The sequence below is a fragment of the Notamacropus eugenii genome, chromosome 3, assembly GCF_028372415.1.
Source record: "Notamacropus eugenii isolate mMacEug1 chromosome 3, mMacEug1.pri_v2, whole genome shotgun sequence".
NCBI classification, from domain to species: Eukaryota; Metazoa; Chordata; class Mammalia; order Diprotodontia; family Macropodidae; genus Notamacropus; species Notamacropus eugenii.
This window is the reverse complement of record NC_092874.1, coordinates 42,550,051-42,577,753: the sequence shown is the minus strand read 5'-3', so window position 1 is coordinate 42,577,753 and position 27,703 is coordinate 42,550,051. Positions and strand designations below refer to the sequence as shown.

The window sequence follows — 27,703 nt, the reverse complement described above, 5'->3', positions numbered from 1 at the left end:
CTTTCTTTTGCTTTCTTATTTCAGAAGTGTTAGAAAATCTTCTCTTACTACTACCATCCCATGACTGAGGTTTTAGCCAGGTGAGGTTAATATTAACAGGAGACAGACTTTAGTCAGCCAAATATCCAGGAGAAACAACCGTGAGCCCCAAGTAATGAAATTTAACAAAAGGAAATAAAAAGTTCTCAGAAGATTTGTTGTAAACTCTCACTGAGTTGGATGGACTAGCTCTGTTAACTGGTGACTTGCTTAGGTCAGGCAAAGGAGAAAAGCTGGGTGGGCTATTACTGTCATGAGTTTTTTGGTGACGTATGATTTTCTTTGATGGTGTCTTTTTGACTTGATCTTTATGAAAAATTGTGATACTGATAGCATCCTATGAAAATGTGATGGTATATTATAAAGGATCTTTATTAATTCTTTACTGGTGTTTTTGTTTCTCTATATCACTTTAATTTCTAGATCTATCCTTCCACCTCCCCTATCGAGCAGATAACATCCATGGCAGCCACATCCTAGTAAACTGTCTCAGCACACAGTTTTATTTAAATTTTATTTAAAGAAAGATTTTATTTAAAGAAAAACAGTTCAACACAACCTACTAATACATCAGCTATATCTGAAAGTATATAAAATATTTTATTCCCTCCAATCCTCAGAGAACCTTATTCTAATAACATGAAAGGGAATTATTCTAGAATGTTGCGTAGGACATTGAGAGTGTAGTTCAGCATCCCTGTTGACCAGATATTTTTGTATATATATCTTGAACTGCCTTTTAAGTCTTCGGCTTATGTTTCTAAAGTGAAAATGATGCATGGGTCCACAGACTGTAGCTGGGATTTGATGTTGTGTTAACTCATGTTCTTATGGAATAACACACAGAATATTACCATTAGTGTAAATTTTAACAGTTCTTCTGATGAGATTAAGAAATATGGCTCCATTTTCCCATTTATCTAGCTGTCATACAATTTCAAACCTTGTTTTAAACTGTTGTCAATGAAAAGATTTTTATCATTCCCTATAATTCTTCCTCTCCCCGCACCCCCTACTACCATATCTAAGGATTAGTGACTCTCAAAAAAAAACAAAAAACCAAACTAGGTTGAGTCCTTCCTTTAAAAAAAACGGAATCGTATGGAGGTTTGGGGGAACAATCCAAAGCCATCTACAAGAAGCAACTTAGTTTAAATGTTTTCTTAGAAAAATAAGTCAACAAAAATTTGAGTATCTTTATTTGAATCCCATCTTTCAGTAAGTCTAGTTTGAGGAAATTTATCACAAATGTTAAAATATTAATATGAAGAAGTATGTATTGATATGGGAGCCCTGGTCATTATATTTGTTTTTTAAATTAAGGATAGGAGACATAAAATAAAGTACAAAGCTAGCATATGTTCTGTTTTATTACATTATTGGGGGAAGGACAGTAAGAGGAGAACAGAGAAAGGAAATGGAGGCAAGGAATTGAGAGGGAAAAAGAGAGAGAGAGATTTGGACTTTTGGCTAGGAGGTAGTGTGATGGAAAGGAAAAATAAGATATTTAGAAAGAGATGATTGGATTTGGTTTTTCAGCCCCCATATGCCTGTGTGACCATGGGCAAATCACGTAACCTTTGTTTTTTCAGTAAGATGAGGAGGTTGATTATGTTTCCTCCTAGATCCATGATGTTGTAATTAATACAAGCCCTTCACCTAGTTGTTTGTGCTTCATTTTTGAAGAGGACCAGTGACATCACAGTGATGTCTTGACTTGTGCATGAAGTTGGATTTAAGTGAGGCAGAGCTGCCCCGAGTTGTCAACCTCACTCTCTCGTCCTGTGTCATTGAAGTGCAGAGACAGGGCAGAAGTCAAGATGACTGGTGATGGCCCAGGGTGCAGTGGGTGGCTTTGCCATCTTGGATCAAGCTCGAAGTGCTCCACAGCACCTGCTGCCTGCGTGGCCTTTGGAACAAATGGCTCTCATTCGCCCATTCTGCTAGAGAAAGTCTTCATCTGCTTGGGCTAGACATCCCATCTATTAGTTTGAGGCCTATTGGTTAATCTCAACTTGGATTAGCCTGTCTGCCGAGACAGTTTACTAGGATGTGGCTGCTATGGATGCTACAGTTTCTTGGAGCCACAGGTGAGAGTTTGGAGAAAAGTGGACACCAAAGGTGGATGAACAGCCCTCAACCAGAGGGGCTAGTTCTCCTGAAAATCCCATATGCTCTACCTTTCACCCCATACCCCTTGTACCTACTAAGCCCTTAAATGCTTTATCTCTCTATTTTAAAATTTAGATGTGACTTGTTTTAGACCATTGCTTCCTGTTATCTATTGCCCATTTTGTAAGCTTTTAAAATGTTTTCTCCTTATTTTCCTTCTCACGGACTCGTTCCTGCCCCCCCAACAGAACCCTTCCATGAAACAAAGCTGCAGATAAGCAGCCTTGGCAGTGCCTGAGAAGGAAAGCTTCCCTAGGCCACTACCTTTCCCTGAATTAGTAGGAGGTGTCTCACCAACTGGCCAGTCATAATCAGCCAGAGTTCAGACGTCTTCCTGTTTTATTTTCTTTTTTAAATATAACGATGGTTGTCTGAATTGTTCTACTAGTTGTGCTTTCTTGGTTCTGCATTGCATCCTACAAGTCTTCTCAAATGTCTGAATCCTTCAGATTTGTTTTTTTTTCTCTTACCAGGCAATATTTTGTTACACTACAGCCATTCTCCAGTTGATAAACACCCACTTTTCTGGGCAGTTAGGTGACTCCATAGTGCATAGAGTGCTGGGCCTAGAGTCAGGAAGACTCATCTCCCTGAGTTCAAATCTGGGCACAGACACTTATTAACTGGGTGATCCCGGGGAAGCGGCTAGAAAAGGAAAAAGAGGGCAGACCACTCTAGTATCTTTGCTAGGAAACCCCCAAGTGGCATCACAGAGAGTCAGACAACGAGTGAACACACTTGAACACCACCACCACTGTCCTTTAGTTCTTTGTTACTACAAAAAATATTGCTATAAATATTTTATTCAGTTTAAATGTGATTTTTCCCTCTGTCTTTGGTCTCCTTTGAGGTATTTGCTTGGTAGTGCTCCTGCTTGGAAATCAAGTTCAGACCAGTCTGGCCTTAAGCTAGAGGTGTCCGGCCCATCACCTTCTCATGCCGGCCTATGACCATGGCTTCCATTTATTCTTTTTTCTTCTATTACCTGAGCATCTCCTAGTTCTGCCAGAGAATTTTCTACAGTGCTCAGCTGGAGTTGTAAAGCCATGGTGCTTGTGTTCTGAACACAAAACTTCAGACTTTGGCATCACTGGCAACAGGAGCAAGATTCCAAATAGGAAAATGGTGCCAAAGACCATTTGTTTTCCTATTGAAAAGCAAGAGAGTGAACTTCTTAAGAATTGTAGCTCATTATCAAATTTCATATTTGTAGTTGTAATCATCTGAACTGTATAGACTAAGATTAAGTAAGCTTTATTCTCTCCATCAACCGACATTCATTCAATGTCTCCTCTACTTTATATATTGGAATAATATAGATTTCATTTTATAACAGTTTTTTAAAATCGTCTTCACTTCATACCGACACTTCTTTTTGGTGAGATGTTCTTAATTTTCAGGATAGAAAGTGTTTGAATTGTCTTCTTGTAAAGTGAAAATTTATCCTGTAGAAGAGAAAAGTCATAAAGTATTATTGGAGATAGTTTTGAAAAACATTTATTAAAACTGACAGAAATAATGACACTTAGATCTCCATGAAGTTCCCCTCTCATTGTAGACTGGAACTTCTCACCCCAAATGGTCTCATAAGGAGGCATTAAAGAGCAGAGTGTGGCTGGGTTAGCCAAATCCATCACCTTATTGGGCTTAGTAGTTCAGCTTCCCATGGTGGACTGTTTAGACCATTTTAGTAAATGAAGAACAGGTAATAGGATAGCAAATATACTGGTAGATGTCATGCATAAATGCAGTGGTGAATATTAGGTTTAAATTAATGTCTTTAAATTAATGTTTTACAGCCCCCCAACAAAATCTTGTTTTTGGTTTAGCAGTTATAAAATTCAATCATGTTTATATGGGGGGAAGGTTCAGTGGGATATAGTGAAAAGAGGTTGTCCTGCACAGCAGAATACTATGAATTACTAATTTTTGTAAAGTATGAGTATAATTTTTAATGCAATATTAAGTATACATTCTTAGTCCATGCTTCTTGATATTGCCTACCTGGATGTATCTGTGATGTTATCAGTGTGAATATTTTGTCCATGCTTTTCTCATTCCATACAAAATCTTGGCCATGTTTTCCTTTTACCTTACATAATATTAAATCACCCTTTAACATAGCATTTAGTGAACATCGTTTTTTGACAAATTGTTTAAAAGATTGGTAAGGCTTTTAAAGTAAGTGAACTGATTTTAAAATCAAATTAAAATTGAGACAAAGAAAATTTATGAAAATCCCACTAGTAAGAATTTTCTCAACTAAACCTTCAACTTGGAACTTCTTAACTGTCTTTCCTTCTGTGACAAATATATTCTCCTTAAATTTCCTGTGTGATATGATCTGAGACAAGTATTAGATGACTTTTGTAAAGCCACCTAGGCAAATTCCATGATTCCAGGCTACTGAGCAGAATTTATAGGAACAGCCAACCAGTGTGCTTTTCTGGAATGGAGAGAAAGAATCTCCCTCACATCTGTTGGGAAAGTGTAATGGGTATCCTACCTCTGCTAGCCATTTACAAGTATTGTGCACGGGAGAAAGAGCCAATAGACTGCTGTAAGCATGGAGATGGAGGTACTGAGGGATAAGAATAATTCCTATTGTCTGACAGAGGGAAGGAGAAAGGAATCAGAGTGGCCAATACCTAGAAGAGATCCTGCAGGAAGGAGAATGTTGCCCAAAGGAAGTCGGAGGTGCAGTACAGGCTTCAGCTACGAGAAGAGAGAGCTTTGCCAGAACAAGTTTGTTAGGGGAGTTTTCCCCACTTTGGAAACGTAGCCCTGTGTGATTTTTATTTATGATGAAAATAAATTAAAGTGTAGGATTCGCCTTTCAGAAGTTTACAGGTGAACTTTAGAATGCAGCAGTCATGCTGAATAACTTCATGCTCGTCTTTATAAGAAAGCAGAGTTTCCAGTTAATTGACTTCAAATAATAATAATATATGAAGTTAAGAGCTTCGATGCTCTTACATGAGAGCAGAGTTCAGCCTTCTGGAAGGAGGCATAACATTCTGCTTCAAGCACTAGACAGAGCATGTCTTGTGCTAGTCTTTATCCAAAAGTGTATTAGAAAATAGGTTTCTGGTAATTTTGAATAATCTTTGCAAAGGATAACGGGTGCATAGCCCTGTGTTGAACTCTGTGCATCCATCAGAAACACAACAAAGAACCTGAAAGTGAAGGACAGAGGCCCAGAGGCATCGTAGAGCCTCTATCCCTCTTTAGTTTAATTGGCTCCTGTGCTCATCGCTTAGTTATAAAATGGCCTGTGAGAGCCATCAGTGTCCACCTACAGCCGTGTGGAGCGGTAACTAACATTAGTGAAAGGAAGTAGCAAACTCACAAAGCCTGTTAGTCACCAGCTGCTCCCAAGGGGGCCGCCTCATCACAGCCTAGTACTATCATGGTTGTTCGAAAAGGGATGCCAGAAGACGCTCGTGGTGTGTTCTGTGTATGCAGTTGAAGAACGCAAGAACGTAAAATATTTAGAGGCATTTCCATCAAAAATGATGAAAGATTTTGGCATTTAGAGGGTTACTTCATTTATCTGGAAAACTAATTTCTCTGTTCATATTAGTTAAAAGAAGGATTCATTGTGTAATTGTACAAAAGGGGTTCATAAGAATATCATCAGGTTATAGTTGTTTGTACAAAAGTGATTCATAAGTGATTCACCAGGTTATTTTTGTGTGTGTATGAGAGAACAAAATTCTTTCAATGGAATTATATATTCCAAATCTTTGGTTCTCTCTAAAGCTCAGTTATTTAAATTTGTATGTTATTCAGGATAAATGTTATGGTAAAAAAAATATGTGTATAACTCCACATTTGAAAATCTTCCTCCCTGCCTGATGATATGTTAATATTGTCTTTAGCATTAAAATGTTTTATATACTTTATAATAAGCTATGATGTTTTCTCATATCTTCCCAGGTAAGTCATGAAGGAAATCTATTAATCTTTATTAACCATGTTTTTTTAATCAGAATATATATTGTCTATTTGTCTTGGCTACACAGAACTGTAAGCTCTTTGAGAGTAGAGATCAACTGTTTTTCATTTTTTTCTTTGTAGCCTTGGCTCTTAACACAGGCCTTGGACATAGCATAATGATTCAGTGGCACTGTGATATTGTCGATTTGGACATTTATTTCGGTGATCAGATTGTAACAGGGGCTTCGCCCACAATGTTGGGGGGCTTCTAGCCATGCCTGAGACACAGTAAGCATTACTGTGTGCTCTACCTAGACCCCTGTTCTTCATTTGTACTTGCCCATCGTTTTTGCTGGCCATTAATTTCTCTAAGAACTTCTTTTGTAACCGCATTTGCATAATTCCTCATTTGTAGTCTTTCTGCTCAGCTCATCCCTCTGTGAACTTCTTTGCCTTGGGGTGGACCCTCAGCTCGAGTTCTTTGGAGACTGTAGTGTGTTCCGCTTGACTCCTAGCTGTGAAGCAGAATGTGAATGTTAAAAGATGTGCCCCCAGTTCAGGGAGAAATCTGGACTCTTTACAAGTGTTGTACTGCTTCACAAAGGCAATCCAGCCTGTGTTCCTCCTCGTGCTGCGTTCTGGACCCAGCTTATTGTCCATTGCAGTGTCACTCTCAGATCCATATACTGACCCCGGTGCGTATCATAGCCCAGGAAGTAGACATTCTTTATTCATCCAGCTTTTCTTCTGTGGGTAGTAAGGGCACATATTGAGTGATTATGAATCTCATTTAGGACCTCCAGTTTAGTTTTTGACATCCTTCACAATCTGGACCCAGCCTAGCAGTGTCATGAGACATTGAACTCTTTCCTGCATGCCATGATCTAGCCAAACGATCCTCTCTTTGTTCCTCACCGTAGTCTCTGTGCCTTGCACTGGCAGTCCCACATGCAAGCTGTGCCCTCTTTTCTTACCTCTGCAATAGGATGCATCATACCCCATTGTTCCTTTAAGACAGAACTTACCTTCCTTTAAGCTCACTTTAACAGCCTTTCCAACTGCTAGTACTTTCCCTTGAATTTAGCTTGGGAGTACTTGCATTTATTCATTTTGTGGTTATGCTGTATGTTTATAGATATATTTGTCTCCCATTAGTGTAAACCCCTTTGAGTAGGGATTGTATCTCCAGCTCTGAGCCTAGTGTCTGGCACAAGGTTAGTGCTTGGTTGATTGTTTGGGTCTCATTTAGTAACACATAGAAGGGACTTGATAATAAATGGTTATGGAATTGAATTTTGATTTAAGTTTTTATTTAAAAAATTTTAAATATTTCTATAAGCTGCTTGTGTGTTTTATAAGGGAAGGTATTATTTTGTTCTTTTGTTCTGAAGAATTATTTTGTTAAAACGAATTTTGTCAGTTTGAGAATGCCCTCCATTGAGAAGTCTTTGAGTAGTCTGAGGCTCTGAGAGGTTAATTAAAACCAGCTTGAGAATGTACAAGTGGCAAAAAAAAAAAAAATTGAAATATCTAATTGCGTTTTTAAACTGATAGAGTTCCAAGAGCATAGTCTCTTTTGAATTAAATCTGTAGTGGAGTCTTTTCACATACATGGATGACATGTCTAATGTGTGCAACAAAGGACATCAGTTTATTAATAACAATAAAAATGTTATACTTGCTTAACCTTTCATTCTTTGTGAAACCGTTTTAGATGTGTTTTCTTATTAATCCTCACAAGAACTCTGTGAAGTAAATAGGAATTTTTATTCCTATTTTTGTAGTTATGGAAGCTTAGGTTCAGAGATTAATTCAGTTGGCCCTCAGGGTCACACAAGTAGTTAGTTATAGAGTGAGAGACTATAACCTTGGTTACCTGACTTTCATATGCAGGTCTTTTCCCCATTAGACCATTACAGTTGAGTAGAGCCAGGTGGCTGATGGATAGAATGCTGGACCTGGAGTCAGGAAGACATGAGTTCATATTCGACCTCGGATGCCTCCTAGTTGTATGACCTTGGGCAAATCATTTAACCCCTATTTGCCTCGTTTCCTCTATCTGTACAATGGGGATAATGTCAGTACTTACCCAGCAGGATTGTTTTGAGAATCAGATGAGGTAATATTTGTAAAGTGCTTGGCACAGGATAGATGCTGAATAAATGGTAGCCATTGTTAACAGATGATTCTTGTTGACTGGAAGCAGCAGTATTTTTTTTTTTTGTACAAAACGTGTAACTTTTTTTGTTTTTCTATTTATCATAAACTTCCTAAAACCTACTGTGCACTGGGTATTTTTATAGGAGCTAGAGATACAGAGGACAAAAAGAAGTAATCCCACTCCTTAAAGAGTTTATATTCTGCTAAAAGGATACACATGCACACAGAGAAGTAAGTTCAAGCAATTTGAGAATGGGTAGAGAGCATGGGGAAAACTTAATTTGGGAGGTAGCAGCTCCATCACTTGAGAAGAAAGATAAAGATCCTTAAAGGCACACCTGGGTGGGATTACATTTCAGGCTTGGAGATAGCTTAGGTGAGTGCAAGGGACAGGAAATGAGTGTCCAGAAAGAAGAGCCAACCTAGTCCTGTTGCAGTTTGTCCAGAGTGTAGAAGATGTGAAATGAGGCTGGAGAAGCCTCATATTATGTGCAGGAAGCTATGCTAGTGGTTGGGTTCAGAGATAAAAATGCTGTAGTCTGTGTTCTCAGGGAATTGTAGGTGAATAAGTGTACAAATGTGTACAAAATAAAACACTGATGCACACAACAAATTGGAGCCACTTACAGAGACCCCTTCACTGTACAAATTGTGTGACGACGTGCAACAAAGTACAAGTTGTGGTCTGAAAGCTCCCCCATAGTGCTTTTCCTGGAGTAATACAGCAAGAAATTTGTTGTATCTGGTACTGTGACAGACTATTTTGAAATTTCTAAGTTATTTTGATGTTTTGTGGGGAGCGGGGAGGGCTAAGTCTCATATCAAATGCACTTTAAAAAGTGAAAGCCTTTACAGCCATACTAGGTCAGAAGACATTGCTTCCCTCTACAGTTTTCTCCTGTTTTGTTTTTTTCCTGTGTGTTCTTACTTGGTGAGCTTTTGGAGGCAATGTTATTTGCAGTATTGACTCATTTTACCTTATATAGTGCTGTGTAACACCTGGTGTGATCAATGCAGTTTATGCTTACACAAAATATGCTCTGCTAGTGAGTTAACCTCTCTGAGCCTCGAGCAGCTCTTAAAGACTTAACCTTCCCCATTGTAGATGTTTTAATATATGTCATTGGAGGGAGATCCCATAGCAACATAATCATGGATCTTTGACATGCTAACCATGTTGGACAACGATGTGCTCGGCAGCACACTAATTACTGCAGTAGACTCCTAGCTGGTCTTCCTGCTGCCACAGTAAACGTTACTACAGCTTAGCGTAAAGTGTAGCTTTGGAGAATGGCACTCTCTGCCACTTCCCATCTGACCTTCCTCACCTTTCTTCTGCTCAGAAACATTCAAACTACTATGAGCAAAATCATACAATCATATATTGCTAAAGTTGGAAGAAACCTCAGACATCATGGAGACCTCCCTCCCCATTTTACAGATGGAAAAACCGAGGCTTAGAAGGATTAGGCAAAATGGTTACATATTTGGTAAGCCACATTCTTTCACCTGGTATTGAGAGCCCATCATGACATGTCCAAAAGTTTCCCACTGCAGAGATCTTGTTCACAGTTACCTCTATCACCCCCTCTCCAATTTTAAATCATTTGCTAAAGCCTCCTTTAAAGGCTTTTCTCATCCTGTGTAGCTGGGGTAAGCTCTTCTTGGAAGTACTTCTTACTCGTGCCCCATTTACATTCTACTACATTAAATTAATTTATGATAATATCTTGGCTGTCTTAGCCTGTAAATCAGAGGTATCAAACTCACCTGCCTGCAAGGGCACTAGCAAAACTCCTGAGTACTACAGGAATCAGATTAAAATGTAATTGGATGATGTTTAACAAAATAGATAAAAATATAATACAACATAGATAATGTCAATTTGTGGTTTTCTCAGTCAGTATGTGACCTCCAGGCCTCCATTTCTGCATGAGTTGGACACCCCTGCCTATATATATCACCATCTGAGCAGGACCACTGTATGTTCTTCTCTGTGTCTTCACTCAGTGTCTAACATAATCCAGGGACACTTGGTATTCTCCAGCCAATAAATATTTGTCAAATGTAGGTGTGGTTTGTGTGCTAATAGATTGAGTTTTTCAGTTGTGTCCAGCTCTAAATGGCACCATTTGGAATATTCTTGGCAAAGATACTGTAGTAGTGTACCATTTCCTTTTCCAGCTTATTTTACAGATGAGGAAATGGAGGCAAAGAGGGTTAAATGAGTTGCCCAGGGTGCTATAGCTAACAGCCAGGTGGTGTAATTGATAGAGTGCCTGGCTTGGAGTCAGGAAGACTTATCCTTCAAAATTCAAATATGTTCTCAGATACTTACTAGCTGTGTGACTGGTCACGTCACTTAACCCTGTTTGCCTCAGTTTCTTCAATTGTAAAATGAACTGGAAAAGGAAATGGCACACTACTACAGTATCTCTGCCAAGAAAAGCCTGTGGGGGTCACAAAGAGTCAGACATGACTGAAAACAACTGAACAACAAGATTGAATTGACTTGAGTTGCTCAAGAAAATGAATCCTATATTAAACTAATTTCACTTCATGCTTAAAAAACATAATAACTTTTTAAGGAAGTATTCTATTAAAACTTTTCTACTAATGGTTCTGGTACTAAATCAGGTTGGACATTAAGGGGCTCAGCTTTGAAGTAAATCAGTACCTTTTCAGGAGATTAAAACCTTGGTACTTTCTGGTTGTTTTAAGTAAGTGAAAGAAAGCTGCAGCCAATTGTAAATCTTCACTTGTTGGGACATTGTAAAAATGAAACCATGAATAAAGAAACTCTTATTAACTGCTGAAGTTCTGGGAAAGAACTTAAAACACTTAAAATTACTTCCCTTTTCTTATGGGCTTTTAATTTCTTCTCAGGCATGTGACCCCTGAAAAATTTTATATAGAGCCTTGTGATGACCGAGTAGATGACGTGCTTACCATTGATCGGGTCTCCACAGAAGTGACCCTCACAGGTATTCGGAGAGCAGGGAGGGGGATGGGAGGAAAATTCCAAATTGCTTTGAATTGGATAAGGGTGGTTTTCAGAAGATGCCTTATCACAGTTTTCCATATTTCTTTTTACTTTAGACTTATATTTGTATTTAGATAATTTTAATATAGTATCTGAAAAAAAATACTGTTGAGAAGAAATTGATTGTCCCTTTTTATTAAGTTGATCGTTTAAAAGTATAATTATTTCTGTGTTTATCTGAGAAAGATTATTGCAATTGACAACCTTTCCTCCATTGTAATTTATAGGGTATTAGCTGATAGCATTTTAGTATGTTTTTGTTTGTTTGAACATTTTTATGATTATATAGGACCACTGATGATGAAGTTTGTAAATGAAAATGTGCATCATTTTCATTTGAGTGCTACATTGATATTTCCAAAATGTTGTGTAGCTAGATTTGCTTCTCTGTGCATATTTCAGTCTTGTATCTAAGAGATGAATTTGCTTTTCTTTTCCAGGTGGTAAATGTACTAACTATTTTATTGGTAGATTAACTAGAATTATTGTTAATAATTTAAAAAATTATTATGAACTCAGACATTAAAAAAGCATTTCCGTATCAGGAGCAGAATTCAAAAAGGATTCTGTATCAAACTGAATTTGTTTAACAAATTAAGCTTTGTAATATAAATCTCAGAGGTGAAGACTTAAATATGTACACAGGAATGAAATAATTAAATGGTGCTACAATACAGATGTTGTACATCATCATATCTAATATAAAAACAGTTTCATTAGCACTCAGCATTTTCTTCTGGCATCCCTTCTCACATCATGAAGAGTATCACCAGATGGAAATATTTATTGTAGACCACAATTTTTCATTATCACAATCTTATAGGTGGAAGGGAAGGGACCTCAGAGACCAACCAGTCCAACCTATCTCTGAACCCAAAACATCCCTACACAATATAAGTGGTCATCCAATTTTTGTTGGGTGGAGGCCTCCAGTGAGAGGGAACCCACAGTCTTCCAAAGCATCCTGTTCCAGTTTTAGGTAGCATTAGTTGTCTGGAAACTTTTTCTTTGTTATCAAACTTAAATCTTCCCATTTGTAGCTTCCCTCTGGGGTGGAGAGTCATGAGGCCTTTCAGAACCATTCTTGTTGTCTAATAGATACTTTCAAACTTAAAGTGTGCCCAGAACTGAGAATAGTGGAGTGTCATAAGACAAAGCAGGCTTAACTCTGCTATTTCCCTGCATGACTGTGGTGAGGACTTTCTTTTTGAACCCACAACATCCTGCTCCTGTGACTTGGGTTCTGTTAAGAATCTGGGGTCCAAGTGCCTGGCGTCAATTTTAAGCCCAGGCAGGTTTGCCCATGGGTACTACATCATTTGCATGGTTAGATTAAGGTGCAAGCCTCATTCCCGTCTATTTTCCAATTGCTGCTGAGTGGCACATTTATGGTAAAGCTGACGAATAAACCTGGTGTGAACTTGACCCACAGATTACTGAAGGATGACTGAAGAATTCTTGTGGTTGGCACTTTGTTCTAGGCTGGTGGAGTTAACTTTCCTTTGGTAGCTGAGCAAAATGGGGGCCATTTTAATTTAATGGTGATGATTTAATTAAACTAATTTGAAACCAAACTAAATCTGAATTCCAGATGTTTAAATGTTATCTTTTGATTGCATTCTCATTGATCATTCTGCTCTAGAGTCTCCATTTTTGGTCTGTCAGGCAGTTTTCCTAAAGCCCAGGCCTGACTGACCATGGTTCTCCCTTCTTTACTCAGGAAACTCTAGTGGCTCCTGTGACCTCTGAGATCAGAAATGAGTCCCTTTGTTACAGTCCAGCCCCTTCTGACCCTGCTCCCTCCCCATACACCACAGTCCTTTTGCTGTTCCTCACACACTACATTCTCCCGTCCCCACTGCTTGGCATCGGCTGTCCCCTGTGCCTGGGATCCTCTTCTTTTTTACTTCCACTCCTCAGAATCCCTGACTTCCATCCTTCAAGATGCAGCTCAGATTCTACCTGCAGGAGGCTTTTCCCAGTTTCTCCACTGCTAGGTAGGGCCTGCCCTCCAAAATGACCTTCTGTCTCTTTTGTACGTGGACACCTGTTTTTTTACGTCTTGAGGCCAGGGTCAGGTTTTGCCTTCCTTTTTTTTTTTTCAAATAAATTTTATTGATATCTTTTGTTTGTAATCCTTACTATCTCCCTGTATTCCTCTGCTTTCTCCACTGAGAGCCATCCCGTATAACAGAATTTTTTAAAAGAAAAAGAGGAAAACCCATCAAGATGTTAAAACAGTCTGAAACTATTTGCAGTGTTCCACACCCATGAACTTCTCACTCTTCTAAAAGAAGCAGAGAGAGATGTCTTTTGTTTCTACTTTGGCTTATCTTTCTTTGTAATCCCAGCACTTAACAGAGTGAATATTAATAAATGCTTATTGATCAGTTCTTCTCCTTCCTTCTAGTGAAGAAAGATGTTCCTCCATCAGCTGTTACAAGAACTATATTTGGCATCTTGGGCACAATCCGACTGGTAGCAGGTAAGAAAAATTAGCTGAATTGTGAGAGGATTAATGGAGGTTGCTGCTAGTAGCTCATAAGGGTTATGCTGCATTTTTGTATGGTTCTTGGGTAGTCATTTACCATATTAGATTATCGATTTGTGGTCACTGTACTGTGAGACTGATGCCTGAAAGTAATACCACATATAAGAGTTATGCCCTGTTCGTCAATCCAAGGCTACACTTCCAATACATTTTCTTTGGGATTTTAATTTGAATTGGGAGTTTCAGAATTCCTAGGCTGCCAACTTTAAATTCTTAGTGAATCCCAGGATTTTTTTTCTTAATTTAAAATAAAAAAATTATGGTAGTGGAATGGGTGCAGACGGTTAGGATTTGATTAGAGATTGTAGGGGCTTTACCAGCTCAGCTGTCCCATCTTTGTAACTTGTTATCGTTTTTGTGTTTACACTTGGAGCTGCTGTACCTAGTTAGCCCTGGTCACTTGGATTTAGTTTTTAGCCCATTCCAGACATACAGTAACATATCTCCCTATTGAAAGAGAGAAGATCAAGCCCTTCTTCCTTCCACCCAGACTTTCCTTCCCACCTGAAATTTGTACCTGGCTCAGATGGAAAATTCCTTTCCTAGCCAGTGGACACGCAGTGTTGTCCACCAGCTCAAATACCTGTGCCCACTATTTTGAAAGCTTTGTAGGAGAGGGTCAGCATAAGAGCACGTGGGCTGTTGCCTTTCTTGCTATGCAGGTGTTGGATCACCGATGTGGAGTCATGGATTCTTATGTCTTAAGCTGTGTTCCCAAACAAACCTGTGTGCCCTGGGCAACAAATTGTATGAAATGAGTGGCCATTCGTGTTCCATGTCTAAGGCTGGAGGACAGGACAGGTTTCTTTGTCTCTCCTTTCCAAATAATAGTCTGCTTAGGTTACTACATATTGTGCTCTCTTTTGAGAGGTATTGTGACCTTTCATTTGGCATGTAAATGGACAAAATGGATTGTCCATATTTGGGGTTATTTGTTGGAGGGAGATGTATGTTTGGCCCATTCTTTCATCAAGATACAGAGCTACTGATTAGGAAACTCAATGCAGAACAGTTGACACCTCTTCTGTAACCGAGAGAATTTACTGGGGCCGATCTTCATTGGAGGGAAAGTGACTCACCCAGTATCCTACAACTGGCAGCTATCAGTGGCCTCCTCTGCCCCTTTCACTCTACTCTACTGTCTCTCACATGTTCATAAACATACAATCCCTATGATCTTTTATATGTTTCTTATTTCTAATCATTTTTTAAGAAAAATTAAGATTGTTATGCTCTGCTTTGGAATTGCTTTTTGAATTTTTCATGTGTCTTTGTTTTTATAGGCAGTTATCTCATTGTAATTACCAAAAAGAAAAAAGTAGGTGAATTTTTCAATCATGTAATATGGAAAGCAACGGATTTTGATATCCTTTCCTATAAGAAGACTATGTTGCACTTGACTGATATTCAGGTAGGAGCCCATCATTAAAAAACTTTCTATCTTTTTTAAAGACTGGGGAAGTAGGAAAAGCAGTGAGAAACAGTTTCTGTGACTTTTTAATCTAATTATCAAGTATTCCCTAAAGTTAAATTTTAAATATTTGGCCTTTGGGCATTTTTTTTAAAATTAATTTATTTAACTTTTAACATTCATTTTCACAAAATTTTGGGTTCCAAATTTTCTCTCCCTTTGTCCCCTTCCCCCACCCCAAAACACTGAGCATTCTAATTGCCCCTATCACCAATCTGCCCTCTTTTCTATCATCCCTCCCTTCCCTTGTCCCCATCTTCTCTTTTGTCTTGTAGGGCCAGATAACTTTCTATACCCCGTTACCTGTATTTCTTATTTCCTACTTGTATGCAAGAACAATACTCAACAGTTGTTTCTAAAACTTTGAGTTCCAACTTCTCTTCATCCCTCCCTCCCCACCCCATTCCCTTTGGAAGGTAGTCAATTCAATATAGTCCATATCTGTGTAGTTTTGCAAATGACTTCCATAATAGTCGTGTTGTGTAAGACTAACTATATTTCCCTCCTTCCTATCCTGTCCCTCATTACTTCTATTCTCTCTTTTGATCCTGTTCCTCCCCATGAGTGTTGACCTCAAATTGCTCCCTCCTCCCCAAGCCCTCCCTTCCATCATCCTCCCCACCCTGCTTATCCCCTTATCCCCCACTTTCCTCTATTGTAAGATAGGTTTTCATACCAAAATGAGTGTGCATTTTATTCCTTCCTTTAGTGGAATGTGATGAGAGTAAACTTCATGTTTTTCTTTCACCTCCTCTCTTTTTCCCTCCACTAACAAGTCTTTTGCTTGCTTCTTTTATGAGAGATAATTTGCCCTATTCCATTTCTCCCTTTGTCCTCCCAATATATTTCTCTCTCACTGCTTGATTTCATTTTTTTTTTTAAGATATGATCCCATCCTCTTCAATTCACTCTGTGCACTCTGTCTCTATGCGTGTGCGTGTACATGTGTGTGTGTGTAATCCCACCCAGTACCCAGATACTGAAAAGTTTCAAGAGTTACAAATATTGTCTTTCCATGTAGGAATGTAAACAGTTCAACTTTAGTAAGTCCCTTATGACTTCTCTTTGCTGTTCACCTTTTCATGCTTCTCTTCATTCTTGTGTTTGAAAGTCAAATTTTCTTTTCAGCTCTGGTCTTTTCATCAAGAATGCTTGAAAGTCCTCTATTTCATTGAAAGACAATTTTTTTCCCCTGAAGTATTATACTCAGTTTTGCTGGGTAGGTGATTCTTGGTTTTAGTCCTAGTTCCTTTGACTTCTGGAATATCATATTCCACACCCTTTGATCCCTTAATGTAGAAGCTGCTAGATCTTGTGTTATCCTGATTGTATTTCCACAATACTTGAATTGTTTCTTTCTAGCTGCTTGCAATATTTTCTCCTTGACCTGGGAACTCTGGAATTTGGCCACGATGTTCCTAGGAGTTTCTCTTTTTGGATCTCTTTTATGCGGTGTTCTGTGGATTCCTTGAATATTTATTTTTCCCTCTTCTTCTAGAATCTCCGGGCAGTTTTCCTTGATAATTTCATGAAAGATGATGTCTAGGCTCTTTTTTTAATAATGGCTTTCAGGTAGTCCCATAATTTTTAAATTGTCCCTCCTGCATCTGTTTTCCAGGTCAGTTGTTTTTGCAATGAGATATTTCACATTATCTTCCATTTTTTCATTCTTTTGGTTTTGTTTTGTGATTTCTTGGTTTCTCATAAAGTCATTAGCGTCCATCTGTTCCATTCTAATTTTGAAAGAACTATTTTCTTCAGTGAGCTTTTGAACCTCCTTTTCCATTTGGCTAATTCTGCTTTTGAAAGCATTCTTCTCCTCATTGGCTTTTTGAACCTCTTTTGCCAATTGAGTTAGCCTATTTTTAAAGGTGTTACTTTCTTCAGCATTTTTTGGGTCTCCTTTAGCAAGGTGTTGACCTGCTTTTCATGCTTTTCTTGCATCTCTCTCATTTCTCTTCCCAATTTTTTCCTCCACCTCTCTAACTTGATTTTCAAAATCCTTTTTGAGCTCTTCCATGGCCTGAGCCCATGGAATATTTATTCTGGATGTTTGGGATATAGAAGCCTTGACTTCTGTGTCTTTCCCTGATGGTAAGCATTGTTCTTCCTCATCAGAAAGGAGGGGAGGAGATATCTGTTCACCAAGAAAGTAACCTTCTATGGTCTTATTTTTTTTCCCTTTTCTGGGCATTTTCCCAGCCAGTGACTTGACTTCCGCCTTTGGGCATTTTTAAGATTGTTTATAGGAGATTGATTTGTTGTCTTACTTTTGTGCCACACGCTTGTTTTACAGCAGTAGCTTTCACGTTCACACACCGTGTGAATGAGACACCGTGTAGTTGCTTGCTGACTATCTTCATCCCAGATTTAATCATGTGTAATATCTGTAGTTTTACAACTATTTTGAACTAAATCACATTTTTGTTTGAACTAAGGTTACAGAGCTGCTTCTTCTTTTTCTTTTTTTGTTATTGCCTTTTTTAAAAGAAAAATCACTCCTAAAAAAACCTTGGTTTTTAATAGGATAAATTTTCAGACTTTTTAACTTTTTTAAAAAAATCAGTACTATTTTATTGACAGTGAAAATATTGGACAAGTTAAAGACATCTTTGGTTCGCTTCTAAATGATCTCCCTTGTGGCTTTCTCTAAATGACCACTGTTTAAGAATGAGTAAAATAGCCATGTCTTACTAATTACAGATGGGGTTTGTCATGAAGTAAATTACTGTTAGAAAAACATTTCCCTTCATGAGACTTTCAACATTGGACCTTAAGATTTTATCATTTTCATGTTTTAAATATAATCTCAGACTTTTTAATATATGCTCTAAATTTAGGACTTGAATGAATGAAAGAGCATTTATTATATGCTCACTGTGAGCAGAGCTCTGTGGTTGAGTGCTGGGTTCGTTAGAAAATCAGACCCAGCTCCTTCCCTGAGGAGTTCAGCCTTATTGGGGCGATGGCGCCAGGAACAAAGAGGACCACGTTCATACTGCTTAATAATGCTTAATTTCCATTATTCTCAAGACATTATATGATAGTTTCTTTTTTGATATACAGATTTATGAGGTCTTGCCACCGTGATCATTAATATCTAGGTGCCTTTTGGTTTTTAATATGTCAGTTAGAAAAGTGTAGGCCCTCAAGTATACTATTAGCATATTAATTATCTTAAATGGAACATCATAAGACAATTTTACCAGTTATGACTGAAATAAAGATCTAAATGCTTTAGGAGTTATTCAGTGTTTGTAGATAGGTCAGATTAATATGGTAAAAATAGCAGTGCTTCCCAAATTAACTGACATTTACTATAATGCCAGTTCAAATACTAGGGAATTTCTTCATAAAATTAGATAAAATTATAATAAAATTTCTCTGGAAAGACAGACAAAATTATCAAAGGAAAAATAGGGGAATGGAGGATAGGTTAAGATGGTGTTGCACTCTGACTTTAAAACCTGATCTTTCAAAAGTGATTATTGAAACTATCTTGTACTGAGCAAAAAATAGGAAAGTAGGTCAATAGAATAAATGTACCAGAAATCCAACCAAATGCATACCCCAAAAATAATGTTTCAAAACTTACAGAAAAAAAAACTAGAGGAAAGTTGCATTATTTAGCAAATGTACCTGGCAAAAAACATTAGCAAGAGATAGATTGAGATTCACATTATGGACCACATACTTTAGTCATTTCCAGTTAGATGACCAACTTCAACATATGGAAGAGAAAGGATCAATGGATTTTGTACACCCTGTTTTTCTCTTTTTAGGCTGCAAATGTTTGTCTTTTCTCTGCCTGATAGCATTACAACTCCTGCTTTCTGGATTCACCTGATGTGTAGTAAATTTTATCCTGGCCCCTCTATTTTTGTCCTTTGTATGTCTTACTTTTTTTCATGTGTTTGTTTTAGGCCGTAAACTGTAGTGTTTTGTTTTCCTCTCTAATTTTGTCACTGTTTTTTTTGTTTGATTGTGTTTAATCCTTTCACATTATGAGAGTTAGGTTTACATTTTCCTCCAGGTGTCTCTAATACTATTTTTCCCTGAATTAGGATCTTTCCCTTCTCTTCCTCTGTAAACACTATACTTTGTCTCATCAGTTATTTTAGCTTAATCTACTTTAAGGCAACCTCGTCCCCATTGGCTGTCTTCCCCTGTTCCTCAGCATCTCCTCCCTTCCCCTTCTAGATTGTTTTGGAGTTTTACTTATTAGTTCCTTTGTCTTTCTTTCATCTAGTTATTTGATTCTTCCCTTCTTTTCCCTTCTCACTTAAGTAATCAAGTAAAATCTCCCTTCTCCTCCTCCCCTTCAACTTGTTTTGCTCATTAGTTTTTTAAACATAGTTTTCTTTACCTTTTTCTAAAAAGGATTTATCCTTGTCCACTCTGTTATTTATTTTACCTTTTTATCTGTTTTGGACTTTTTTATTTCTTTGATTCATGGTCCTTATACTCAGTCTTTCTTTAGTCTTCATGTTCTTCATGGAATTAAAACTTCTAAAGTACCTATTTTGGGTTTCCTCTTATAATGTCTATGTTTATTCCCCCATTTCACCCTCTTTTTCTGTTATGTTTTACCCTTAAAAATAGCAATTCCTGAAGGTTTAAAGAGGACATTGCCCCATGGTAGGAATTTTTCTATGCTCCTGATTATATCGATCATTATTATCCTTTGCCCTGTCCATGGTAATTCTCTCCCCTTCCCCCCACCTTTCCCCATTTGCCATGGAATCTGCTTTCTGGGTCTGGGTCTTCTCAGTGTCAGTTGCCCCTGGGAGCTCTGATGGCCATTCTTCTGAGGTGGATGAGTGACCTTTCTAACTAACAGATCCCTACAGAGTATACCCAATACAAGGTCCCAGTCTTCCTTTGTAGGATCTCTCTCTCTCTCTCTCTCTCTCTCTCTCTCTCTCTCTCTCTCTCTCTCTCTCTCTCTCTCTGTCTCTCTCTTTCTCTTCCCCCTGGAAGCCTTCATCAGAGTAGCGCTTCTTACTACTGAAATAAGATTTTCCTCTTTCTTTCCCCTATTTCAGTCCCTCCCTTTGCCTCTTTTCTAGTTCTCTTGTAGACTCTCTTCTTCCTGAGAGGTTACAGAAGTTATTGTTGCTTCATTGTTAACCTTTGATTTGATTACTGTACGTTACCTATTTCCCTCTGTCTTCTTCCTCTCCCCCTTTTTTGCACACTCCCATTCTGTAATTTAATCCCACAAAAAGTATTGATTCACTTGTAGACTGAGTGTCTTAAAATAAAAATTTGTTTAAAGATCCCTTCCTCCTCCTGAAACATTCTTCTTTAGACATAATGAGAGTCCTTTACCATCTCATTTTATTCATCCCTGTCTCCAGTTACAGGACAACAAGACCTTCCTTTCAATGATAAACCATGTCTTGAGCATGGATGGGTTTTACTTTTCAACAACATATGATCTGACACACACTTTACAGAGGTTATCCAATACCAGTCCAGAGTTTCAAGAAATGAGTCTGTTGGAAAGGGTAAGTTTCTTGTTGAGTAGCAGTTTTCTCTGGCATGATCAGTTTATTTTGTATAATTAAGGTGAAGATGATTGGAAATCCAAGTTTAAAATGCATATGCAGGGTAGCCAATTAGAAGAGAACCTTTCTCAGTACTCTTATTTTCTCAGAAATGAAATGAGGTTAACAGTAATGTATTATTCTTTAGCCTCCTGGGAGTTAAATCTAAACGTACCACTTCCAACTTTTCATTTGTAATGCCCTCACATAATCATATTTGCATAATGCCCTTACATAGTTTGGCTCTTTCCTCCTATCTCCTGCCTTTAGCTTTGAAGTCCTTTAAGCCTGTTGTTTCACAGTGCAGTCTGTTAAACTTGCAGTGTAATTTAGAGCTCTTTATCTGCTTAGCCTGTGTAGGGCCTCTGACATTCTGGATGGCAGAATATGTGCTAGTTACATTATGCTTGTTACTGATTATGAACAGTACTAATGATATAAATTTTAAATTATATATAAAACTCACATGCAGCTGAAACAGCTATAAAATTTGCTTTCATTTTATAAAAAGACTATTCTTTATCTGATAAAATACTATTCAGGTAAATTTTGGGATTTGTTTGAGGAACCACACAGTTCAGAGTTTTAACTATAGAGAAATTTTTAACACTGTAACTTTTTTTTAAAAACCCTAATTTCCATTGTGCCATAAGATTATTGTGGAAGTTTAGCATCCTCTTTATTAAATTATTATAAGTTTTTCATTTTATGACTTTTATCTTCTAATAGGCAGATCAGCGATTTGTATGGAATGGTCATCTTCTCAGAGAATTATCTGCTCAACCAGAGGTAAATGCATGCTAGGAATATTTGTAATAATTCTGACACATTTCTGAGATGGTCAATAGATACAGTCTATCACCCTCATATCTAATATATAGAATGTGGTCTACCTTAGAAACTTGGCAGTCTTTGACTTCAGTAGTAATGAGAAGCATATATCATGTAATCACTGGAGAAGAATAATAAGTAGGAAATTGGACTTTTTCCAGTATCAGTGAACTCAGGAGAATCCAGATGCAAGAGCAGAAGAAAATGGAAGCTGAGTCTGGCCAGTGCCCCTTTCAGCTGAGTACTCTTTCCTTTGACAGTGACCTGAGGTGCTTGCTTTTTGTGCTGTTGACCCCAAATATCCGTGTTTTATTGTAATAATCAGTATTCCATGAATTTCTCTAAATTCTTTTTAAACCCTTAATATACTATGGTAACAAGTTCTTTAAATATATTTCCCACTGTAGAAAGTGGGAAATAAATTTATCTTTGATACTTTGATACTTTATAAAGTATCTTAAAGATACTTTACTCTTTCAGAGGCAACCACCTTTTATATTCTTTAGGTAATCTTATAGAATTAGCACATCCCTGCTCAGCCTTAACCTTTGTAAGCTGAAGATTTCATTGTTTTAACAAGCTCTGCTCATTCAGAAACTTGCATTATAAATGCAAACTTCCTATGTGTGTGAAGTTATATTCCTCTAATTGGTAGGTGTCAATAGGTGATAAATTTTAAAATTTTGGAATAAAATCCTTTGGTAACAGTTGAGCTTAATTTTGCATTTTTTAGAACACAATGTGTGTTTATCCACTTGGCAGTGGAAACGTAGGAAGGCTGTGCCATCAAGAGCTTTATCAGACCCATTAGTTATGATCTGTCTTTATGGATGTGTCAGCACAACTGATCCTTCTGTAATTGGGGTGTGGAATGTACAAAGGGTAACAGACCAGTTAAGTGGAAAGTTATGGTCAGAAGGGTTTTGTAACAGCATTGTTGCCACGGGCACATCTGCCCAGGCACGGATGTTTTCTAAGGAAAACTCACTCACAGATATTGAGGTATTCAGGAAAGAAACTTGTCCAGATAGAAGCCAGATGTCCATGCTGTCCCCCATCCGGAACAGCCATGTCCTTCTTTGTAGATCATTGATTTTGTTGGTCTGTGCTGACTCCAGGGCCTGAGTGGCAGAAAGAGATATTTTGTGAGTTGCCATGACTAAAAATATTGCTTCTGGTTGGCGTCCTTAATGACAATGCCAGTCACACCTGCCCCACAGGGCGAAGGGCATTCTCAAATGAGATCACACACTTTGCAAATTGTAGTGTGTTGCATCTGTTGTAAAATGTCTGTTGTTTTTATTGTTAGCTGGGCATGTTCCTAGATGGCACTGTAGATGGTGCTACCTTGCTTGCCAGAACTCAGGGTTGCCTCTGTTCCGTGATGAGTCATCAAAGTTGGACTTCAGTGGACAAACTTTAATGATAATTGAAACTCAGTGACCATAAAGTACGCTTTTTCTTGGTGGCTAACTTTGATTTATTCTAGACTCTCTCAAAGCCTGCTATTTTTATATTATTTTATTTTTGGGGGGTGGCAAACCGGGTTAAGTGACTTGCCCAGGATCACATAGCTAGGTAAGTGTCTGAGGCCACAGCAGAACTCAGATCCTCCTGACTCCAGGGCCAGTGCTCTTTCTACTGTGCTACCTAATTGCCCCAAGCCTATTATTTTGAAATAATATTTATTACTGTTATAAATTTGAGAGTTGAAAAACCAGTTATTCCAAATCTTTTTTAATATTGTTAGCCCAGGACCAGGAATTTTCATTAAGCAACACTGCCTGGGAATTTAAAAATTCAATCCTTGGATTAGAGGCTTCACTGGTGTCCCTAGAGTTTCTTCTACCTAGTTTTGCTGCAATCCTTCCTACTTTCTTTACTGTTATATTAGCTCAACATTTGTAAACTCAAGGTCATCTTGAGGAACATTCATGGTAAGTGATTCCAGGATCAAATGAGTAGCAGAAGGACATAAGTCTGTATAGTATGAATAGAAGTACGTGTGTGTGTGTGTGTGTGTGTGTGTGTGTGTGTGTGTGTGTATCTGTATCTGTGTGTTTTCCTTTCAAGTATAATCAATCACTATGATAGTTATTTAATTTATTTTACTGATTTTATTTGAACTTGAATTTGAATTTAATGTATTTGAGAAAAAACAAAACCTCATTTAGCTTCCCAAGTTTATTCTGTGAATAGTTAGCTTTTACTTTACTAAATCACAAGTGCTCATCAAGGCACCAAGGACAACCATTTTGCTTGCTGAAAGCTCACTATTTTCAGTCCAGAACCTTCTGACTTCAGTGATGGACCTGGGTGTTCTAGAACTGGAAAGATATTAGTATCAGAAGGACTGGGAAATGGAGCCACTGAGGCAATGTCGAAAGCCATCCTGTGCCCCTCTTTGTGTCAGCACTGACTTAGTTCTGGAATTGACTAACTCCTCATGCTTGAAAAGGCAGAAGGTGCCATTTGGCAACAGCTGGAGCATTTCCAGTCACAGCTGCCAGAATCCCTTTAGACTCAGGGACTGCAGGCAGACAGCCATAAGATGTAGCTGCTGCAAGGGAGGCTACTGTCAGAGTTAGGGTTGGGGGAGACTGAGTTTCAAGAGAGGAACCTTCCTTTTATTAGGTTGCATTATAGGTTCAAAGTAGACGAGAGTAGCAGTAGAAGTTACTGCATCTTTTAAAGGACCTGGCAGCACCTTTCTCATATTGGCTCCAAAACCTTTCCCTCAGAGGAGAAAGTGAATAGTGTCTGTCATCCCTTGTACTCACTCAGCTAAAGTCAGATGTAGACAAGGAGGAGCACAGTAGGGGGAAAGTGACACTGTCCTGCCAAAAACATATACCTGATTGCTTGTTTTATTTTTATTGATAAAAGTGATTTGACCAGTAAAGAGCATGCTGGGTGTATTTTCTAATAATGTGCAGGAAAGGCAGAGGGGAAGAGAAGCTAGGTATAAATAATGTACAGCTTTTCTGTCTCATTTGTATGTTAATCTGTGTATTGAAAATTGAGCTACTGCATTATATTTTTAAAATATAACTAAAACATTGTTATTTTTAAACTTTCAGGTCCATCGGTTTGCTCTCCCTGTTTTATTTGGATGTATCCTTACATGATTGTGAGATTTTTAGCCATCTAGAGATTTTTATCCACATCATCCCTTTAAAGAAAATATTATAAAATATCTCAGCTTTTCAGTATAATTATGTAGAATTGACATCAGAAAGTGTTGCTGGTCGGGTAACATCACCATGCAAAATTGGAGAAAAGGGCACTAAATAAATATAGACGTAGATGAACTGGGTCTTATTTTGATGGCTCATCACAATTGTTGTGTTTATAGAAAAGGACCTGGAAAAAGTGAAGAAAAGTTTTAATTGAAGATATTTTCCCCAAATTCCTTAGAAAGAAACATCTAGAATTGTAAAAAAAACCAAAACAATAGCTACCTTTTTTCCCATCTTCGAACTTTTTTCAGCCTGGCAGAGCATTATTATACTCATTTTATGAATGAGGACATTGAGTCTCAGAGAGTTTGTGACCAGATCACGTGGTTACTAAATGACTTGATTTGTTGTTATTGTTAAGTTGTTTCAGTCATGTCCAACTCTTTATGACCAGATCACCATTTGGGGTTTTCTTGGCAAAGATACTGGAAGGATTTGCCATTTCCTTTTCCAGCCCATTTTACAGGTGAGGAAACTGAGGCCAACAAGGTTAAGTGACTTGCGCAGGGTCATGCAGCCAGTAAGTGTCTGAGGCTAGATTTGAACTGAGGTTTGTGTTCTCTCTCTCTCTCTCTTTCTCTTTCTCTCTCTCTCTCTTTCCTCCTCATATGTATATACACATGAATAAACTTATTTACACATGCATGTGTTTATATACATGAGGATTATGTTTCATGTTTAATAGAGCAAACCTAGGTTAAATTCCTGTTTCCACATAGTCTGGCCTGACTTAGAGCTTGCTCCAACTTTCCTTTGCTTTGCTTTTATGTACATACCAGCTGTTGTAGCTGATTTAATTTTGCCCTGGAGTGTGTGAGTAATGACCTAGTTGGCATTTTCATGTTCAGTAGCTAGGTATGTTGGTTACCATTTTTAGTTTCATATCGGATAATCCATTATTTTCTTTTTAAAATTGCTTTCACATTTTCCTGAACGGATGTACTGGAGCTAATGAGCTGGTAGCTGGATTTTCAAAGTAGGGCTCATTTCTTCAATGAATTTAATATTGTAGTCTCTTCTAGGGAACTAGAGAGGATATTAGGGAAGCAGATAGCATGGGAGAGTATTGCATGTTACAACTCTTTCTCTCTGAAAGCCTTATCCCTCAAAGCAGACTATATGGTAGCCATTTCACACAGATGAACTAAGATATTGATAAGAAGGCACAATTAGGGAAATGTGATGTTCTCTAGGTAGAAGAGTTACCTAATTGCTGATTCTTCTTTTATTTGCAAATTAATAAACAGTTAAAAAACAAACCTGAAAACATCACCTCTCTTAAATGATATTTTTAAATAACTATTACTTGAGTTAGGTTCTTCAACATTTCCTTGTTTAGCTATAAATGCCTAAGCTAGGTTGTTTAATTTACTTTCATGCTTAAAAACAGACAACCAACAAACAAAAACCCTGTGATTTGATTGATGGGGTGGCTCCATCCAGTGAGTGGCACCCTGGATGGCCAGCCATCAATTGATAAAGCTCTTTCCACTCTGTGAAACTGGCCATTGGATATTATTCTAGCTTGTTGTCCTACCTGGAAGAACTTGCATGTTGCTCACGTGGCTTTGAAGAACCTGGGCTCAACCTCCACCCTGGGAGGAACCATCAGTGTAGGATTTGAGGAGAAGGCAGGCCTATCAGCTTCTCCAAAAGAGGCATGCAATGTTTATCACAAAGAGGGTAAATAAAGAGTTGTGACTTTGTAAGGCATCATGCAGATCTGCATTTCTTTTCTGAGTTTTGAAAATAAAGTCCTGTGCTAGCGTCAGAATATGAATGAAACATGAACATGTTCATGTGTCATTTCTGTTTTGTGTTTTTCTTAATGCTTTTAAGTCATCACTATGCACTCTTGTTCCATTAATGGAAAATATTTTGATTGGATTCTCATCTCAAGGAGGAGCTGCTTCCGAGCCGGCGTGCGCTATTATGTGAGAGGTAAGATTCATCTCTCTGGCTCTTCTCAAGCTCACCCTCTACAGGGAGGAAACTTAGAGCTGACCAATTTAACTTTGCACCTTTGGCTTGTTTTCATAGGTATTTGGTAACTTCTCTAGTTCTTTATGTTGTCCTTCAGTGTCATAATTAGGTAAATTCTCTAATCCAATCCCATAAACATTTATTAAGTGCCTGCTGTGTACTTGGCATTGTGCTAAGTGCTGTGGATACGATTAATAAAAAGAAAGGCAGGCCCTGCTCTGTTTATAATCTAAAGGGGAAAACAACCAACAAAAGGAGGAGGGCAAGCTGGCTAGGAGGGGAGGGGAGGACCCCCAGGAAGTATGAGGGCATCTTATCCCTTGGAGGTGAAACCAGGCATGGCCGCAGATAGAGTGGAGGAACTAAGAGTCCAGGCATTGGGAGGAGGGGAGAGGAGGCCAAAGGATGTGGCCTCAGTCATGGCTGGACTTGGCATCTGGGTGATGAGATTAGGGGTGACAAGCTTATCTTGAGAGAGTGGCTTATTCCCTGGAGCTGAAACCAGGCAGGGCAGCAGATGTAGGGTGGGTTTAGGGTCAGGGTTAGGTCCATGCCTACATCTTCTGTGCTTGTGTAAGGCAAAAAGTTTTGTGGCAGGAAGTTTTAATTTGCTTTTGTATCTTGAGCATCTAGCTCAGTGGGTGCTTAATAAGTGCTCACTTGTTTGTGTGATTATACTGCTGGCTTTAATGTTCAACTGTAGGCTCCCCTTCACTGTTAGAAGAG

At 38.2% G+C, this 27,703-nt stretch overlaps 1 protein-coding gene across 2 annotated transcripts in view; it reads left to right on the top strand.

The window, feature by feature from the left end:
• Positions 1 to 27,703, top strand: part of SACM1L (SAC1 like phosphatidylinositide phosphatase) — a 59,277-nt gene that overhangs the window by 7,343 nt on the left and 24,231 nt on the right. For both annotated transcript variants that reach the window (XM_072651388.1, XM_072651389.1), the window contains exons 2-8: positions 11,197 to 11,294; positions 13,764 to 13,838; positions 15,188 to 15,315; positions 20,736 to 20,885; positions 21,654 to 21,713; positions 24,836 to 24,869; positions 26,834 to 26,935. In XM_072651388.1, coding sequence (XP_072507489.1) covers positions 11,197 to 11,294; positions 13,764 to 13,838; positions 15,188 to 15,315; positions 20,736 to 20,885; positions 21,654 to 21,713; positions 24,836 to 24,869; positions 26,834 to 26,935 — 647 coding nt within the window. The remainder of the gene's footprint in view (positions 1 to 11,196; positions 11,295 to 13,763; positions 13,839 to 15,187; positions 15,316 to 20,735; positions 20,886 to 21,653; positions 21,714 to 24,835; positions 24,870 to 26,833; positions 26,936 to 27,703) is intronic.